Below are 19,770 nucleotides of genomic sequence, written 5' to 3'. Positions count from 1 at the left end.
CTAAACTTTTCATAGTCTATTCAATGCACAAGTGAAACATTACCTAAACTTTCCTTACTAATCCAAGAGAGAGAGAGAGAGAGAACGAGAGAGAGAGAGAGAACGAGAGAGAGAGAAAGAGAGAAAGAGAGGAGTGTGACCTGCAGTCATATAATCCGTCAACATTTGTCCCAGTCTGTAGACTAAACACGCTATCATTACACACAGCCTTACACAGCTTAGGGGCCCTGGAGGGATTCTCAAGACATGTTTATTAGCCCAAGACACAGTGTACACAAGTCGTCGGCTGTACATTACAGTAAACACCATTTTTTATGCTGATTTATAATTAGGGAACTCAGCAGGCACAGCTTAGGGGGAAGACAACAGGTGACGTGACAATGTACTTAGGACATGACTGCTCTCCGATGATCTTACCACCTCCCACTTCCCTCTCTGGATTCCCTTCCCCTGGCTAGAGCTGAAGGCTGTACAGGAACAGGAACCTCAGTATGTTTTCTTTGTGAATTCCAACAGTGTCTCACTGTACGAGTGGTGATGCAGGCCTACTACTCTAGCGCAATTCCCTCAAGGGTATGGGTGTGTTTAATCTTTGTGATTTTACATTCGACAGTGTAGGTTGCTTCTGTGACATTATATATTAAGAAATATATGGGTGACTCCTGAGTGGCTGGCCTCTGAGCTGAGAGAGTGTTTTGCAAGGACAAGTGAAAACAGGATGCAAGCCAAGCTTGGCCCTTGATTGTGCTTGTGTGCTCCGTGCGACAAACATTCCAGGGAGTGCTTAGCGTCAGCTGTTTACATTCATGACAAGATACTCAGTCTCAAGTATCTGCTAAGCATCAGGACCTTGAGAGAGGGGCAACATCACGGAGGTCAACAGAGAATCGGACACCCTGGAGATACATTTGCATTGAGTTGAGAATGTTAGACAACAACATGGCAAAAATGAGTCTCTGTTCTTGGGACAAACCGATACTTCTAATTGTGAGAGGTTGCTCTGTTATTTGGAGTGAGAGGAAAACACTGTCTAATGGTTTGTGAGTAATTCAACCACAGGTAGTGACAAACACTACAATTAATGTTCGGCAGCTGGTATGGCCTGTTTTAAAACCATCTCACATATTGAAAGAACTAAATGGGACAAAGTAATGTGAAGAAACCCTTATTTCTGTAAAAGTAAGGCCTTTTGTTTAGTACTTGTGTATATGGAGTCAATTAATAAAATAAAGTGTCACTTGAAAAGGGTCTGAATTGTCTGAACTGAGGAAGCATGGGTAACTTACTACAGTAATAACACTGTCCCTATCGGTGCATATCAGCAGTTTCCATAGGCATGAATACCCTAAGAGAACAATCTCCCTGAGACTCATTCAATCAGATTACCATTAAATGACTCCACTGTATTGGCCTGAAAACCATTCACAAAACACACAGTAATAAACACTCCGCCCTTTGAATAATATAGGATCATTTGCGCCTGTATGTGCCACCGAAACGACTGTTTTCTCTCCCACCTCCACCCCGTCCATTGTGAATCCATCAGATAGAGGCTGACAGAAGCACCCACCTGTCTGGAGGCTATGCAGAGGAGATGGATCCTGTGCATTTTGAGCAACAGATAACCCCTAGTGAGGGTTCGTATTGATCCAACGCTCCACTGCTTCTTTGTGAGAGCAGCAGCTCTTTCAGATAAAAATGGGGGAATTATTTTTTCTCTTGAAAAAAAAAAAAAAGCTTTCACTGTTCCTACACGAAAAACATTCACTTAATTTAACACTCCATTGCTTTTGAATATAAATCATTGTGGTTGTCTCCCTCCTGTACACGAATGCGACATATAAACATTATCATCTGACTTTAGGCATTAGAAATCATGTAGTGAGAAAACAGCTTGATACATTTCTAACTCTAACTATTTATTTCCTCAACATTTGAAATAATCTATGGAAAAAAACACACTAGCAGTACACTTTAGGATGTATACCTGTCCTTTCCCTATAGCTTTTACTGATCATTATGCTATTTGTCACTGTTACCAGGTAGAAGTCACTGGCACCAGTCTCCCTGCCTATATAGTATCTCACTGAGCCACGCATGGCGCTGATGGCGCTCCCAGGGACTAGAATAGCCCCTGCCTGGGCTGACTGACTCTGCATTGTTGGAAAATGACCAGTAAGTAAGCATTTCACTGTTAGTCAGCACCTGTTGTTTATGAAGCATGTGACAAATACAATTTTATTTGATTGATTTCATCTCATTCACAGCCAATAAAGAGCCACACTAATGAGCAGGCCGGCCGGCCGCCCTGCATGCTTCCATTAAGCAGTGCTGTGATTCATCCTCGGTTCTGCAGGAAATCATCATGCCCAATGCATTGTGGGTCCAGAGATGAACTGATGAAGTCTTTTTATGGTATCAGGGAGATTTGATCTATCTCTCTCATTGTAAAGTACATGTGGTCTACTTGAATTAATATTGAACATGTTATATCATATTTAAAACCTTGTTTTCGTGTGGGTTTTCACAACCTCTGTTATTCATTTATTCAGCTGTATACTAATCAATTGGAAGTGTATCTGCTGATCACTACCAAATAATATTTAATAATGTAATAATCAATTGGAAGTACATCTGCTGATCACTAACAAATACTATTTAATAATAGGCCTAGCCCACAGATTGCACTGGATAAGGCTGTTTTTATGGCTATACGTCAATATCATGCTCTTAATGCATTCAAAACATCAGGGTAAGATTCAATGTTGTGTATATAACCAAAAGTTCAAATGAATACATCCTGGAAAGAATACCCGTGATACATCTATGTGCGTCAGCCTCTTGATGCTCTACCCAGTAATGTATATCTGATAAGGCTTAATCAGCACAGGGTTGTCATGATAAAGCATTTCATCAGTATCTCTGTCTCGAAGAAGAGCCTCACTGTCTGCTCCAAGGATGGGAAATGAAGACTCTCTCTCTCTGTCTCGCTCTCTCTCTTTCTCTCTCTCTCTCTTTCTCAAGTCTGAATCAGTAGACACTTCATAAGTCTCAGGCAAAGGCACGGGTGGGGGAGGGTCTCAAAAGGGTAAGTGATTGCCCTCTAGGGGACGAGGGAAAAAGCAGTCGAGCCTTATCGTCCCCAGCCTCCAATAGCACTGCTGGCTGCCACCCAGAGCCCAGAGCCCGTCGACGGGGGTGCAGCCTTAGCCGAGCACTAGCAGGGAGGGAGACCCACGCTGTAGTACTGCTGCCTCTTGTCACAGCAAACTCAGCAGGGAGGGAGGGGGGGAGCCCATGAGCTGCACATCCTAATGTTGGTGTCAGAGGATGGGGTTGGTGCATGCATCCTCCTAGACGGGTCTCAAGACAGACCACATCAACAACATGCTGAAAATAAATAGGGTCCACAGGTTACTGTTTATAACACTATAATAGATAGTTGGTTGATTGAACTATTATCCTAATAAGTAACATTTTTTTAATCATGGTTATAAATTGATAAATATGAGATGGTGAAACAGTGTTTACAAAAGTATTGTCATTCTAAAATCAACAGAAGGTGCCTGGCTCATCCTATTATAAATTATATGTATTAATGAGATTAAAGGCAATTCATTTAATTTAATAAACAGCTAAATTTAGGCATTCAGACAATTAAGAGACAAGAAACACTTAATACAGACTGTAAAGGTGTGATACTATTGTTGCCATGTAATAACTGCCATGTAATAACTGTGAATTACAGTACCCCATTGCTAATCAAGGCTACTGATATCCATGTGCCACTGAGGACACAATGTATCCAGTCCGCGCGCTGGCTGTAACAGTGTCCAAGCGCCACCTTCAGTGTATCCAATAAAATTAAAATAAATAAATAAAAAAACAACTGTAAACTGATACATTTTTCTAAGCGTGTGTGAGTCAGATACATTATTACTAGGCTACAGCGCGTCTCTCCTAGTCTTTCCATTCTGATACTCTGACTAAATTATTTTAGCACAGCTAAAACATAAAATAAAGAGAGTTTTATAATTTGCTCTTCTCATTGCTCGTTCATCTTCAGAGGATTGTGAGCTAAGTGTATGTTTAAAATGCCTGCTTCGCGCAGCATGCGTCCGGGCCATAGACATTAAGGTCCAGACAACGTACCACACGACCCACCTCCAAATCACACCTCCAATGAGAGCTAGGGAGGGCGGAATAACGGGTTAAGGCACTGTATGGAGTCTTTTGGGCGGAGTGGAGGGGACGTGATTGGATACTTATCAATGACGTAATGGACATGAAAAAGCTAATAACTAGTTAAGAAGGCAGTTTGCAACTCTGGAAAAGAGACCAGAGCTTGGGACACGGAGGACGTGGACACATTGGCGAAGCGAATACAGAGATTTGGCAGTGGGCTCTTAGACACTGCAACGTCTGGGGGAAGATAACTTTTTAAACAGGACCATGGTGCAGCACACCGACAACAGCGAGACGGAGGGCACCATGTCCAGGGAAGCTACCGATTCCGAGGAGAGTGAATTTATTGCTTGCAGCCCAGTGCAGATAAACCCAGACTGGTGCAAGACAGCAACCGGTCACATAAAGAGACCAATGAATGCATTCATGGTTTGGTCCAAAATTGAAAGGAGAAAGATCATGGAGCAGTCCCCGGACATGCATAACGCCGAGATTTCCAAAAGGCTGGGGAAAAGATGGAAAATGCTAAAGGACAGTGAAAAGATTCCCTTCATCAGGGAAGCGGAGAGGCTCCGGTTAAAACACATGGCTGATTATCCCGATTACAAGTATAGACCCAAGAAAAAACCAAAGCTCGACAGTTCAAAACCATCAGCACAATCTCCGGAGAAATCTTGCAGCAAAATGGCAAAGACTTCCGGTAAAAAATGCTCCAAAATAAAGACTAAGACCCATTCTAAATTGTCTCACCGCTACGGGGATGACTGTGTGTTCCCAAAAGTTACAAAGACGGTTAAAAGTGAACTCACAGATGATGATGACGATGATGAATACGAGGAGGACTATCCTATGCGGATTAAACAGGAGGACGAGGAGCAGATGAGGCCGTATAATGTAGCAAAAGTTCCCACGAGCCCAACGTTGAGCTCCTCGGCTGAGTCCGAGGGAACCAGCATGTATGAAGACGTACGGAATGCGGCTCCGAACAGACTGTTTTACAATTTCAAAAACAGTACTAAGCAGAGTACAATGTACCCAGCATCCGCCTCACCAGCATCTTCTAGGTCAGTTTCAACATCTTCCAGTTCCAGTGAGGACGCGGACGACTTGCTTTTTGACTTCAGTTTAAATTTCGCCCCGAACGCTCAAGGGCCGGAGGTGGGCAACCCGAATTCAGGAAATCTCTCCCTCTCTCTTGTGGATAAAGATTTGGACTCATTCAGCGAGGGCAGTCTGGGCTCTCACTTTGAATTTCCAGACTATTGCACACCAGAACTCAGTGAAATGATAGCAGGGGACTGGTTGGAGGCGAACTTTTCTGACTTGGTGTTCACATATTAAATTGAAAAGATCCGACTTATAACAGAGAAGGATAAATTAAATGATGTCCTGTTCAAGTTGTTCCTATAGCCCTGCCTCTTCTGGTTTCTAGAGGTCGGGGGAGGAGGCAAGGTGAGGTTTGAGGAATTAGATGCTTATGAAGCTGGTACTGTAGCAAAAAAAGTCTGCAAATGTTTTTCCGGCAGAATGACAGGGTTTTATGGATTTTTCTGTGGTTCTAAAATTACTGTTCAACTAAAACGGACCACAAAGGGAAAAATCTGTGAACTTCTATGCATCTTATCCTCTTTAAACTGCAGGGAACTGAAAACGTAGGACTGTGGACTGACTCAAAGCAAATCCGTGAACTGACAATGTTCAGGATGTTACTTTACAATGGTTTTATGTCATTTCTATATGCCGCAAACATTTTTGTTTTGTAACTGATTCCGTTTACCTCCTGATTTGAAAATGAAGCAGTCTAAACCTCTTCAGAATACAGGTGCGGAGGAAACATTTTGATACATAACAGACCTCATCTTTTTAAAAGAAAAGTAAAATATTTTCAGGCATATTTTTGTACAGTTAAAAGGGAATGTTCTTACTGTGCTTTCAGTGAGTTTCAGGCACTTCTTCCCATTATCATTTGTTTTCGCATGCAAGGAAGTCCTGGTTTTAAGGATTAAGTTAAATTAAAACTTGCATCAAAATGCCTTGTGGATTTTAAGATTTTGTACAGTTGTAGAGCAGATTTGTTAAGTATTTGTAGACGATAGGCTACAAGGGCATCATGGGGAGAAACATACCTCAGTGATGGGATTAGTTTCAAGATTGTATATGTACTGTAATATAGTAAAGTTAGGAGTTTATGTATATCATACTCGTGATATGTGGATGGGTCCCAAATCGCAGGTGTGAAACTGGATTTTGGTATTTTTTATGGCACATACTGTTTTTTTCCCCCCTCATTTTTTGTGCAATATATACTCTTAAAATACAGGCCATCTGCATTTTGTAGCAAGTGATGGAAAAACAGCCTTGAGCACTGTCAATATCATCATTACCTGTCATGATGCTGAACTCTGCCTCCACAGAATATAGACAAATCAGCTGGAACTGATACAAAATTACTTAATATGGCCATGTGGTGTGATGCATTTAAAAGGCTAAACAAAGATACCAATTTGAGTGTTATTTGACTCAGTTTGGATATTGGGCATATCCAAAACATATCTCAACCAAACTGTGTAAAACTGACCCCAAAATTCTGGGGGAAAAAAGAGAAGTACTGCAAGGGGCATACTTTAATGTGGGTGGTCTGGCATAAGTCAAGCAAGCAAAAAATAACATTCCGTAGTCCTGTTTCATGAAATGTTTTATTTCAAACTGAAGACTGCCTTCTTTTCTTAAACATTAACCATAAACCTGTATTTTTGTTTCTTGCACTTAAGACAGATATTGTTTATTTTTATGTGGGTCTTACATATGAAGTCTGTTTGAGTACAAGGTTTGGAACATGACCTAATTATATGCCAGGAAAACGTTAAAAGGTTCATGGCAGTAGTTATTTCACATTCCAAGTATGAATCTCTCTTTGACTCATCTTTTAATAAACAAGTACATACCACCATCAACTGTCCTTTCAGTTTGTGAATAATACAGTATGTATTGTTGATCTTGAAAAGGGGTCATAACAGAAAATGTTGGATGCATATTTTTGTCAGTACTGACAGCTTTATGGCCATAGAAAAACATCTTAATTGTATTGCATGGGAACACTTTTTCTTACAATGTGCATATTGCATAGGAATAATGATGATGAGTAAATAACATTGCATATTGGCTGAACTTAACTGAAATGGCCTCAAACTGATATGTGAAATCGCATTGAATAAAACCAACAGGTACACATGCAAACTACAGTGTTGAAATATATTGCATATAAAAATGTGTATTCCAATTCTCCCGTTACTTGCATAATGTGGCTGTAAGGACACCGTAGCTTTAAGAAATTGAAAAGCGCGCTCCAACACGCTGAGCAATGTGATTGGTGAGATTGTGCTTCCTCATAAACGGTGTTGGTAACCAGAGACGCCACTCACAAGCCCCTTTATACATCAGTTCTCTCAGCATGTGTGCCTGCCTACTGGCTCCCCTGTCTATGCCTGATTCGGAATTACCATTCTGAGCTAAAACACAACATCTCATCCTAGACCTAGAATAGAAATGATTACATTCCAATAGGTGAGTATGAACAGAATGCGCGCCACTGCGTGTGTCAATTCAACAGGTGTTTATCATTGCTTGTTTACCAGACAAACTGAAATAGGTTCTAACGCATTGGCGTATCTGTTATAAACTTGTCATGTTATCTTCACAGTTTAATTGGTAAACAGATATAGAAGGATGAGGGAAAGCTGCGTATCAGTTATTTATAGGCCTTATGTCAAATATGGATATGGATTTACGAGTGCGTAATAATAGCAACTACATAATAACAAGCCTCACTGATGACTGACTCCCCCTCTGTAAGGAGAGAAGTAACGATATTCAGAAATACACGTGACTTGAAGGTCGAGCAGTATAATCAATAACAGGCTGTTTGTTGGCAGTAACAGAGATTAAGAATAAAGTTCTGATTCAACTAAAACTCCACATGAAATATACTCTGTAGGATTTATTCAATATAAACAGAAACATGTACTGTCAGTCTGGCATGAAATAGTGTGTGGCTGACAATAAGGGTAGCAAATACATAGCATGATTGCGCTGTCGGTTGATGAATAAGTGATCACAAATAAGAGCGGTACAGTCGTTTAACTGCATAGGTTACTTCAATTGAAACCAAGGGGAAAAAATGCCGACTCTTTCTAAACAGTGTATGCAATGTGTACCTAAACCATCATTCAAATGTTATTGGTCACATAAGACAATAAGGCGGTCTTCATTATCCATACACATAGCGCACAACATGATATGAACGGTGAAAGATATTATGATCAATATTTTTGAAATATCAAAACAAATTCGTGATGACATTTGTTGGATTCTCCCTTTCACAATGTAGACTGGCGTCTGACATGGATGATTGTTAAACCATGGAGATGCTGCCTTTGTCACCACCGAGAACAAGTGGGCACAAGTCGTCACCGGTAACCTATCAGAAGTCAGGATGAGCCCTGCATGGCTAGAAATGGTCTGTGCTCATCACACCAATAGAATTGAATGATTAATATTTGCCATGCGTGACTGCACAGGTTTATCCCTGCCATTAAGTCAGTTTGCAAATTTGTAATAAAACATTGATCTATTACTTTACCTGACCTATTGGTCAATGTTACTAATGGATTCCGGGACAATTCCCAATAGAATATGAATATTGATTTCGTGTTCCTCTGAAATATCCGCTTTGGGCTAATGCCATTGGTACAAGGTGAAATTAAATTAGTGACTGTTGAAATTTTCCTTCTATTTCCTCCTTAAATAAATACATGGAAATCTACCCTAGTCAAAACATCCTATAGGATCAGTGATTTTTCCCATAGAATCCTTTAGGAAGCTCACAATCCTATAGGGTTTGGTGTCACCTCTATCAGAACCCTATTGGAATCCAATTGGACAAATGTATTCTTATTTTGCTTAATTGAACTAACTCAATTATAGTTTGTCATTTGTTCCAGTACAATACAAAAACATGAATTACAACATTTTCGTTGATCGGAAACAACATTTTGGTTTTATTCACCACCTCAATATGGGAGTGATTCAAGGCTGCAAGTTAATTTGCAGTAAGACCACCTGTAAAATATATATATTTTTTAACAAGACAATAACTTTAGTTATTTTATTTTATTCCGATTCATGCAACTTCTTGTCTCTGAAAAATACATTACAATATGACATACAATCCTAAAAACAATGTTACAATCAAAAAAATATTTTGGAGGGTTTCCCAGAATACATAGCATCTTTACATAGCTCATATGCAAATAAAAAGTACTAAGCTATATGGAATTGTTTTAAGAAGGTCATACCAAGGATCATATTGCTATTCGCTATTGCTATTTAGAATTTTAAAACCCCTTGAAGTATAAAAAAAAAAAAACGCATTGAATAACAGATTCACTACATGGAAAAACAGATAGTCCCCCCCCAAAAAAAGTCTAAAATAAGTTTGTACTGAAGTGTCTGTCCTTTATCTGAGAGACATAAGATGAGGGAAAATGTGCTTTTTTTAGTTTTTAGTTTTTTAACATGTATTGAACCTTATTTGTGTCACTAAAGAGTCTCTATATATACAGTACTTCCATAAATGTTTTCAACTGGTACTGGGGACCTTCATACGAGTCGTGTGAGTCCTACATGTTCGTGAGAGTCTCACCTTTACACAGAGGGGTCATATTAGTGTGCAGCCCAAACTGTTCTGACGCTACAGACAGAAGTTGGCAGATCGGCTGTCCTGACTTCAGACAAGTCCCAAGGCGCTTGCTCTTGTGGGGGTCGTGGAGCAACACAGAGAACACCATCGTGTTCGTGAGTCTCTATATTTCCATAGAAGGGTCATAATAGTTCTGTAAGCCAAACCGTTCAGACTTTACAGATGATTTTGTGAGAATACCGATTTTCAGGACGTCTCATGGTCTGACAAACACAGTGGATTGAGTAGCATTCAATGCAAAGATAACAGATACTGTATCTGTAGCTTAAATTGACTGATTTTTATGGGAATATTTGTATTATGTTAATTCGATTTCTGAGAGGGTGCGGACATCGACCTTAGAGGGTTATTATAGTATGGTCAGCTATACATATAAAAAAGACAATGTTCCTTTTACCCTCTTTATGTTGATATAGGGAGAGGAAAAGAAAAACCTAAAGATAATCAGACCCCCTCGCCCCCTAACTCCTTTCCTCCCAGGGGTGTACCACCCCCTCTCCCTCTCTACCTGCCTCCCTCCCCCCTCTCTCCCACAGAGCTGTCCCCCCACCCTCTCTCCATTCCTAGAAGGTGCTCCTTCCCATCTTTCATCTCTCCCTCCTGGATGTAACTACCAGTTCCCATCTAGTGACCTCTTGGCACACCTGATTCTGGTGTTGTAATTTTTTAAAATTACCTGTGTCACATTAAGATTACATCTAATTATTAATCTAGCCCTGTTTGGCTGAAATGCTACATCTCGCAGCTGTAATCGCTGCCAAAAGTGATTCTAACATGTATTGATTCAGGGAGTTGAATACTTATCTAATCAAAATATATTAGTGTTTCATTTTCCATTAATACTTTCTGAAGGCACTGTTGTCACGTCCGTTATAATGATTGGACCAAGGCGCAGCGTGCGTAGAGTTCCACATATTTTAATGAATAGAAACTCAACAAAACAGAACAAACAAGCACAAACGAAACGTGAAGCTACTGGTGTGCAGGCAACTATCTCTAGACAAGATCCCATAAATCACAATGGGGAAAATGGCTACCTAAATATGATCCCCAATCAGAGACAACGATAAACAGCTGTCTCTGATTGGGAACCATACCAGGCCAACATAAACAATTAAATCACCTAGATGACCCACCCTTGTCACTATCACGCCCCAACCAACATAGAGAATAAACAGCTCTCTATGGTCAGGGCGTGACAACTGTATACAATTCAAATCAACAAAATGCATAGAAATCCTATAGGAGAAAAAAAACATTTAAATCCTATAGGATCCTATAGGATTCCAATACAAAAATCCAATTAGAATCCAACAGAAAAATCCTATCAGATTTTGGAACCAGTCCTATTGGATTATAATCTATATGGTTTTATGTTAAAGGATCCTATAAGATTCCAATACAAGAATCTAATAGAAAAATTAAATCAGTGTGCTGGAGTCTAAGCTCCCACTTTGGGACCACATATGTCCCTTCAGAGGCAGGGGTTCGAGCCCCGGCTTGGCTGACTACCTGTGACCTTAACCACTTTCTATACATTTCCGTCTGTCCAGTCCCCTCTAATCTCATTGAAAAAAAGGTTTTACTAACATGAGTGCTACCCTAGTAAATAAAATCCCATAGGATTCCAATTTAAAAAAATTCTAATAGAATCAGATTTTGGAACCAGTCCTATTGGACTCATATTCGATTCAATCCTATAGCATAGGTTCCAAAATCTGATCGGATTTTATTTTGGAATCTTAGGATTCTTTTATTAGAATTCTATAGGATTTTTTTTACTAGGGTTGAATGCTCAGGAGACATTGAATGAGATACCATCCAAAGCAAAATCCAGGCAGAGGGAAAAGGTGGTGACTAAATAAAGTAATTTCCAATCCCTTGAGCGCTTAAATCATTCATATAACCCGGGATGTCATGGCCAAACGCTGTATGTGACACCTCTACAAAGGCCTCTGCAAAAGAACTGAGGGGCTGATGGGTGATTTTCCGATTTGCCAAGTTACTTAAAGCGGACATTTGAAAAATGTCACAGCTGTCTCGGCCCCGAGGCTCAGTCAAAGCCTAGGTGGCTGATCTTTGTCATACTCTGTTGCTGTCGAATCCGGTAATAATGAGGTATATTTTATGATTTGCACAGATCTCAGAGTCTCTTCTCCTCTCCTTTATGCTGTCCACGATGCTGTAGCAGCAAAGCGCATTACGTCACCTCGCTGGCAGGCTAGCTCAGAGAGACCCAGCAGGACCCCTGTTGTGCTGTGGCTTCACATGTCCCCTTCTCTCAGTGGGGAACCTCTAATACAACATGGCTGTGGGAATAGCTAGCATTGCCTCCACAGCTAAAAGTCTCAGAACAACACAGCGCTGTTTGCCTACAGATAAACATGTTTGGTGTCGGTAGAATTGACGAGTGGATAGGATTTATGCCTCCTTCAAATCTGCTGCCTTAATGAGGATGACACCCCTCCAGGCGTCTCTACATTATAATACTGTAGGTAGGCTCACCATACTCTCGGCTGTGCTTCCCTTTGTAGTCTGTAATAGTTTGCAAGCCCTGCCACATTCGACGAGCGTCGGAATCGGTGTAGTACGATTCAATCTTAGGCCTGTATTGACGCTTTGCCTGTTTGATGGTTCGTTGGAGGGCATAGCGGGATTTCTTATAGGCTTCCGGGTTAGAGTCCCGCTCCTTGAAAGCAGCAGTTCTACCCTTTAGCTCAGTGCGAATGCCAATAAAACGATTAGCCACTCGTCGCCTGATCCTCATAAGGCACCCCGATCTCCCTTCCCGCAGCCTAGCCAGTTCACTGTAATGACACAACAACAACAACAATGGCTACTGATCTCTATTGTTTCAGGTAGTTCATGATTTTGAGCGAGGGAGGGAGAAAGAGAGGAGGGAGGCAGGGAGAGAGAGGGGGCCAGAGGGAGAGAGATGGAGGGAAGGGCAAGGAAAGCAAAATCATGAGCCCCATCTGTTGCAGGGATATTTACCATCTCTTCACATTTAGAGAGGAGGCTAAGGCCCAAGTGCCCCCCCCCACCAACACTGCATTTTATTCTGCTTGCATCACAGACAGGTTGTTGAAAATGTCACACACATGATTCCATGGTGCCTTGAGATGTGTATAGGCTGAACTACCTGGTCACTCCCTAGTCACACCAATAGGAAACTGTTTCAAGGTTTGTCACTCCACAAGAGAACATTCTCAAAGACTTGCGTTAATAAGGGATATTGTATAACTAGTCCAGATAATTTTCCTCTGTTGACTGTTGCTTCTAGGACTGAAGTTTAGAAGGCTATTTCTGAGGCCTGTTTATATTTTGGGCTTTTCTTCTGTGGACTACTTTCCTTTAGATTGCTACAGAGATGACTATTCATTATTTCATTACTTGTGGTGTGATTTTTTCTGTTTCTTGCTGGCATTTTTGGACTTTGAATCAGAGACTGGGCCTATACGTTCAAGTTAATTTGGGGGGAATTTGGGTTGGATTCTGTATGCCAGCGGATTAATTTGTGAATACACATTATTCATTACATGATGTCTGTGTCCTCTCTTGTTCAGAGGTGTTGTGTTTAAATAACTGATTGTTATAAATAAGTAGCAGGAAGGAAATATGCTGTTTCTCATACAGCGCACACCAATAGCAGTTCAATCACAGCTGTAAGAATCCACTTTGACAGGTGGTAAAATCTCATTGGTAAAGGTTACGTTCATTTTCGTGGAGGTCATTCATCAGTCATTTTAATTATCCATTGATATGACATGAGCTCACTGTAGTAACTATAACTTCTTCTTCTTCTTCTTCTTCTCTCAGTTAGATTGAATCAAGTCACACACATCATGTCCCTTCACATAGAATTTGGGACTCTGCTATGTTGAAGTTAGCTGCACTGTGTGAAAAGAACGTTTTTTAATTCCCCATAACAAGAAGCATTGGAGTCATTAGTGTTCACTACATACTGATTAACCTCCATGTTTACTATGTAATCTAGTCACAAGCTGGTTGGTTTGATTGTGGTCAGTTTGGGGTTTGTGGAACCTTGTTTGGAAATAATTGTAACACTGTGCTCTATGTTTATTTTTACAGCTTTACTGATACCCCCCATAGCCTTTTGCTCTTTCTAACACAATGCTGTGTATACATTTATCTCCATCATTCGTCCAATATCGGATTGATGATGTTATATACGGTATATAACTCAGATATAATGTTATATTTTAATCCAGATTACAATTTTATTGAGATACATTTTGGTAGGCCATGTATTGCTTTAGGTATTTCAGCAGTATGTTTACTGTTAATGCTTGAACTAAAAATATACATAAAACTCGACCAAATTAAATCCACAGATAATACTGTCTCTCATAAAATTGAGTGGAATATTAGTCTTTTAGAGCACACTAGTCTTGGATGCGTTGATCTGCTTGCTGAGGGAAAGTTGCCAGATGTATGGATTTAAGACCACATGCCCTGCTTTTGGGTGAGAAGAGAATATGAAGCGTGAGGAGCGAAGGACTTGTATTACTCAGCTAAAGTAACAGACTAGAGCTTTGACAGAATACCTAGCTTCAGTTAGATTCCTGAGTAAATGTTTAAGTGCTTCTTCACAATTCTGTTTCTTCAGCAATGGTGTTGCATGATCACAGCTCCCACAGCCAGGCTTGCGTTTGTAGGCCTGTGTTGAAATTCCCCTCTCATGGTATTCCACTACTTTCACCCCTGAGTTCCCTGATTCAGATCTCTAACTATTGATAATGACTAAAAACATCTAGGACCCCTCGCTCTTTCCTCTCAATCAGACTTAAGCCATGCAGACTGGAACAAAAAGCTAAATGTTAAGCAGTTTTTGCCCCAAACCTGTAGCACCACCAGCCAGTTGGCCATTCATATTAATTTGCAATCTAATACTGTGCTATGGTCCCTGGTGCCCCCTTCCAGAGGTGTGGACTCGAGTTACATGACTTGGACTAGAGTCTGACACCAGTCACAAATTTAATGACTTGAGACTCGACAGAAAATAAAATAACTTGAGACTTGACTTGGACTTGGAGCCTCAAGACTGGGGACTCGACTTTGACTTAAGAGTGATGACTTGAAATTATCCGGTCAGGTTTTGTAACCTTTTTGTCAGTCATTTTGTGGCACTCAGATTAGGCTGCTCTCCACACAGCCCAACCTGGTCTCAAAGAATTTTGTATTATTCGCTATATAAATCCAAGACACTTAATTTAGTATGACATGTTACATTTCGTATGGTATGTATGAACTTGTGGACGTCCATCATCAATTTCTTATTAATATGTTACAAATTAAAATTGGTATGATATGTTACAAATGTACAAAAAATGTTATGAATTTGCTAAATGTACAATATGCTGCTGCCAACGTTAGCATTAACAACCAGGCCACCTAGCTAAGGTTTGCTAGCTTAGTTGTTAAGGTTAGGATAAAAGGTTAAGGTTAGGGAAGGGTTAGGTAAAATGGTTAATGTTAGATTTAGGGTTAGGAGAGGGTTAGCTAACATGATAATTAGTTGCAAAGTGGCAAAAAAGTAGTAACTATTTGTAAAGTTGTTAAATAGCTACAATTTTAAAATAGTCCTTGATGACATTCTGTCTTATGTAACCATACGAAACGTAACATATCAAACTAATTTACTATGTTACTAGTCTATGAGACCAGTTTGGGGAGAGAGGATTTCCATAAATTCATTTGCAGCTCCAAAAATTGTTTGGTGATCAATAATATGAACCGTTTACTTTGCAAGCTCACCAGCAATGGGGCATCAAGCAACAATTACTAGAATAGGTCTGCTGGTCTTTTGGTATGTCAAAATTACTGGAAATTGATCATTTACTTACAAAGCTTGCATTTGGAATGTAACGGTTGTCTTCGGTGGAAGGAGAGGAGGACCAAAGCGCAGCGTGGTTTGTGTTCATGATATATTTTAATGAAATATCACTGGACACAGAAAACAAAAGGAACAAGAGAAATAAATTAAAACCAACACAGTCCCGTGTGGAACAAACACTGACATGGAAAAATAAACCGGGCTGTGGGTGAGCACTGGAGATCTGGTGTATACCACTCGCACCTCTCCCTTAGGCTCAATACCCACATTCGCTTGGCATGGGCAGAGCGCAGGCATAGGACGCACTGCACCCTCCCAGCGCCCTGGAGACACAGCACACAGCGCCGGCGCAGGATACCCTGGGCCGAAACGGTGTACTGGAGACCAAACACGCTGGGCTGGCACAACACGCCCTGGCTGGATGCCCATTCTCGCTTGGCACTTGCGGGGGGCTGGCCTATAGCCCACCGGGCTGGGAGCGCATACTGGCGACACCGTGAACTTGACCGCATAACACGGTGCCTGACCAGTACTGCACTTCTTTCGGTAAGCACGAGGAGTGGGCTCAGGTCTCCAACCTGACTCTGCCACACTCCCCGTGTGCCCCGCCTCTCGTGCCTGTCGCGCTGCCGTGCTGTCTCATCATATCGCCGCCGCTCAGCTTTAGCTGCCTCCAGCTCTGCCTTGGGGTGGCGATATTCCCCAGCCTGTGCCCAGGGTCCTTTTCCGTCCAAAATCACCTCCCATGTCCATGAGTCCGGAGATCACTGCTGCCCGAAACCACGCTGCTTGGTCCTTGGTTGGTGGGTGATTCTGTAACGGTTGTCTTCGTTGGAAGGAGAGGAGGACGAAAGCGCAGCGTGGTTTGTGTTCATGATATATTTTAATGAAATATCACTGGAAACAGAAAACAAAAGGAACAAGAGAAATAAATGAAAACCGACACAATCCCATGTGGAACAAACACTGACACGGAAAAATAATCACCCACAAAACACAGGTGGGAAAAGGCTACCTAAGTATGATTCTCAATCAGAGACAACGAACAACACCTGCCTCTGATTGAGAACCATACCAGGCCAAACACAAAACCACAACATAGAAAAAAGAACATAGACCACCCACCCCAACTCACACCCTGACCAAACTAAAACAAAGACATAACAAAGGAACTAAGGTCAGAACGTGACATGGAATTTGTTGTTAAAATGTATTATTACATAATCAAGATGTGTTTTAGACAAAATAATAAAAATGTCTGTCTGGTAGCCTCAATAAATAGATTTATATTGGTAGTTGAACAAGTCATTGCCTGTATACATTTTTATTAACTTTACTTGAGACTTGATTGAAAAAAGTTGTGACTTGACTTGCTCTTAGAATTAATGACTTGGACTTGACTTATGACTCGACGGGTTCTACTTGGGACTCAACTTGACACTATGATCTTGTGACTTGAGACTTCCTTGTGACTTGAATAATAGTGACTTGGTCCCACCTCTGGCCTTTCCCCTCTGTGTTCACCATCACACAACCCCTCTCTACAGACACCCCTCTCTGCACAGTGAACATTGTAATCTGTCCCTCTTCTTTCTCCTTAAATTCATGTGTTACCCCGTTAGGGCACCCCCTTCACAGTGAGCATCAGCACGGGGCCTCATTGGAAACATCTCTGCTGCTTCAGCAAATAACTAGCACACCGAATCCGCCGGGGCACTTTACAGGAAGCATGGGTTACTAGAGGGGCTGGGTTTTTAATGAATGCAACTCTACAATGTTTTTGATAGCACCCCCCATTTTTCTGAAAAAAAAACATGTTCCATCTAGGTCTGTCTGTCTCTGTCTCTCTGTCTCTCTCTTTCGCTCTCTCTTGTTTTCGTTCTCTCTCGCTCTCTCTCTCGTTCTCTCTCTCGTTATCGTTGTATGCTGTCGCTGTGTAAGGCTCCTGTGTAATTCTTCTCATTAGTGTATGCTTCTGATTTCTTGTTGATTTGTACAATTAAAAGGGAGTGGCCTAAAATCTAAATAGCTAGCAATATTTCATTCGTTTGCATAATTTAATTGAGTGAGCCATGGTATTTCAAGTGATGCCACATGCAGATTGTCATTTGTCACCAATTATGCCAACGTGTCCTATTGTTAAAGTAATCCAATTTCCACTAAACAAGTGAAAAAGGCCTCCCCATCTGTCTCTGTGTTATTAGCTAAGGCAAAGCCTTCCACTATGGTAATACCCTCTTTTATTATTGCAGGGTTTCCCAGACTCGATCCTCGGGACACCAAGTGGTGCACGTTTAGTTTTTTGCCCTAACACTACACAGCTGATTCAAATAATGAATTCATCATCAAGCTTGATCATTTGAATCAGCTGTGTAGTGTTTGGGCAAAAAACAAAACGTGCACCCCTTTGGGTCCCGAGGACCAAGTTTGGGAAACGATGTACCATTGCATCATCAAAGTGACAATGGTTGCCAAAAAGTCCATTAACTGCTTGTATGTGCTAATGTTCTTTGTGCATCTAGTGATGCGCGTATAACTTCTGGTGTTATTTTGAAACGATGGGGAAACGATGAAACACTGCCAATATATAAGTGGCAACTAGACCATCTTCCTCTCCTGTTTCTATCCCTCGATCTCCCCACTCCCTCCTTCAGTTCCAAATACATCCCCAACATTGCGTTTTGGTGGACAATTTAAGAAAATGTATCACTAAATAATACATGGCTGCCAATGAACAATTCATATGCAGTATGGCAAATCTAGATCTATTATGGAAGAAATGTAATATTCATCAAATATACATTTCAGCCCATGAGCTACACCTTTAAGATGCACAGGAAAACAAACAAGCAAATCTGTCGGCGTCTCCCATCTCCTCTTAGCAGCATTTGCGATATGATTTTATTGGCTCCCCCGAGTTCCCATCACTGCTTGAGCTTTACAGACTAGACTAGAATAACATGCAGTCTGGTCATACTGACAGTAGACAGGACTCTGCAGAAAGTAAACAGAGCACTGGCACAAATGTAGTAGTGTAGTGTGGCAGGGGCAGCTGCAGGCCTGCAGGTGATCTAGGGGGGGGGGGGGGGGGGGGGGGGGGGTGGTTTAGATTGTCTCGAGCCGGTTGGGACCGCTGTTCTAGGGCCTGTGGAGTTGGGACATGCTGCATGGACCCAGCTGGTCCGGGTTGTTCATTTACTTGGTTGAGCACCTCGCTGAGGCTGGTTCCAACAACAAAAATACTGTCACATTGTGCCATTACAAATTCCCACAGGCCCCCCAGACCCACACTATGGCAAGACATGGGCGCCGCTGTAAGATAGTGTTTTGAATGGCCTATTTTATCTAACACGTTCCAAAACAGTTTCACAGAACATTACCAGAGGGATAAGAATATATCTTCTCATATTGCAGAGTGTTTTTCATTTTGTAGCAAGCATATAACCTAGAAATTGTAGGCTTTGGATTGTGTTTCTGACATCAAGCTTAGTGGGAATTGGAATAGTATCCCATCTTTGAGGAGGAAGTGAAAGAGCCCATTTAAAATCTGTTCATAAGGCCAGTGGACTGTCTCCACTTCACGTTATGTGGCCTCAGGTCCCTCACCTCGGTGACAGGATGCTCGGCGGGTATTTTCAGTGCATGGCGAGACGGCGGAGGGAGGCAACTGTGATCAAACGAGGGCCGCTCATTGATTTTCAAACCCAACCACATTATGCCACAAATATATCAAAGGCAAGGACCCGCATGGCCTCCCTGATAAGCTCAGCGTGACTTTAACATGCTAAAGCTACGTTTAAGACTCCAGTAACACATTTGAACTCAAAAAATTAATAATGAGAAGGTTTGTTCACCTTCGGCCTCGGCCACTGCTCCCTTGGAAGAAGAAAAATGGAAATAGGGAGAATGTAATATAAAGAAAGCAGATCCCACCACTGTGATTCCATGCATTATTAACATACCCCTTCCA

General features: G+C 41.3%; 1 protein-coding gene and 1 long non-coding RNA gene across 2 annotated transcripts in view; both read left to right on the top strand.

Moving 5' to 3' along the window:
- The first annotated feature begins 4,275 nt into the window (after positions 1–4,275).
- Positions 4,276–7,135, top strand: LOC110498120 (transcription factor Sox-11-A-like). Its single transcript, XM_090211496.1, has one exon. It carries the CDS (start codon positions 4,453–4,455, stop codon positions 5,524–5,526), a length of 1,074 nt encoding a protein of 357 aa, XP_090067622.1. The 5' UTR covers positions 4,276–4,452; the 3' UTR covers positions 5,527–7,135.
- A 489-nt stretch (positions 7,136–7,624) lies between these two features.
- LOC149975260 (uncharacterized) overlaps positions 7,625–19,770 on the top strand; it is a 68,996-nt gene continuing 56,850 nt past the window's right edge. The window contains exon 1 of the long non-coding RNA XR_016489036.1: positions 7,625–7,749. This is a non-coding gene — a long non-coding RNA (uncharacterized LOC149975260). The remainder of the gene's footprint in view (positions 7,750–19,770) is intronic.

This window comes from Oncorhynchus mykiss, chromosome 19, assembly GCF_057628025.1.
Source record: "Oncorhynchus mykiss isolate SJ-2025 chromosome 19, ASM5762802v1, whole genome shotgun sequence".
Classification (NCBI taxonomy): Eukaryota; Metazoa; Chordata; class Actinopteri; order Salmoniformes; family Salmonidae; genus Oncorhynchus; species Oncorhynchus mykiss.
The sequence above is the reverse complement of the archived record's forward strand: the minus strand, read 5'-3'. Positions and strand labels throughout refer to the sequence as shown.

Excerpts from the sequence above, each read along its gene's own strand:
- LOC110498120 (XM_090211496.1), top strand. The coding sequence starts at position 4,453 with ATGGTGCAGCACACCGACAACAGCGAGACGGAGGGCACCATGTCCAGG.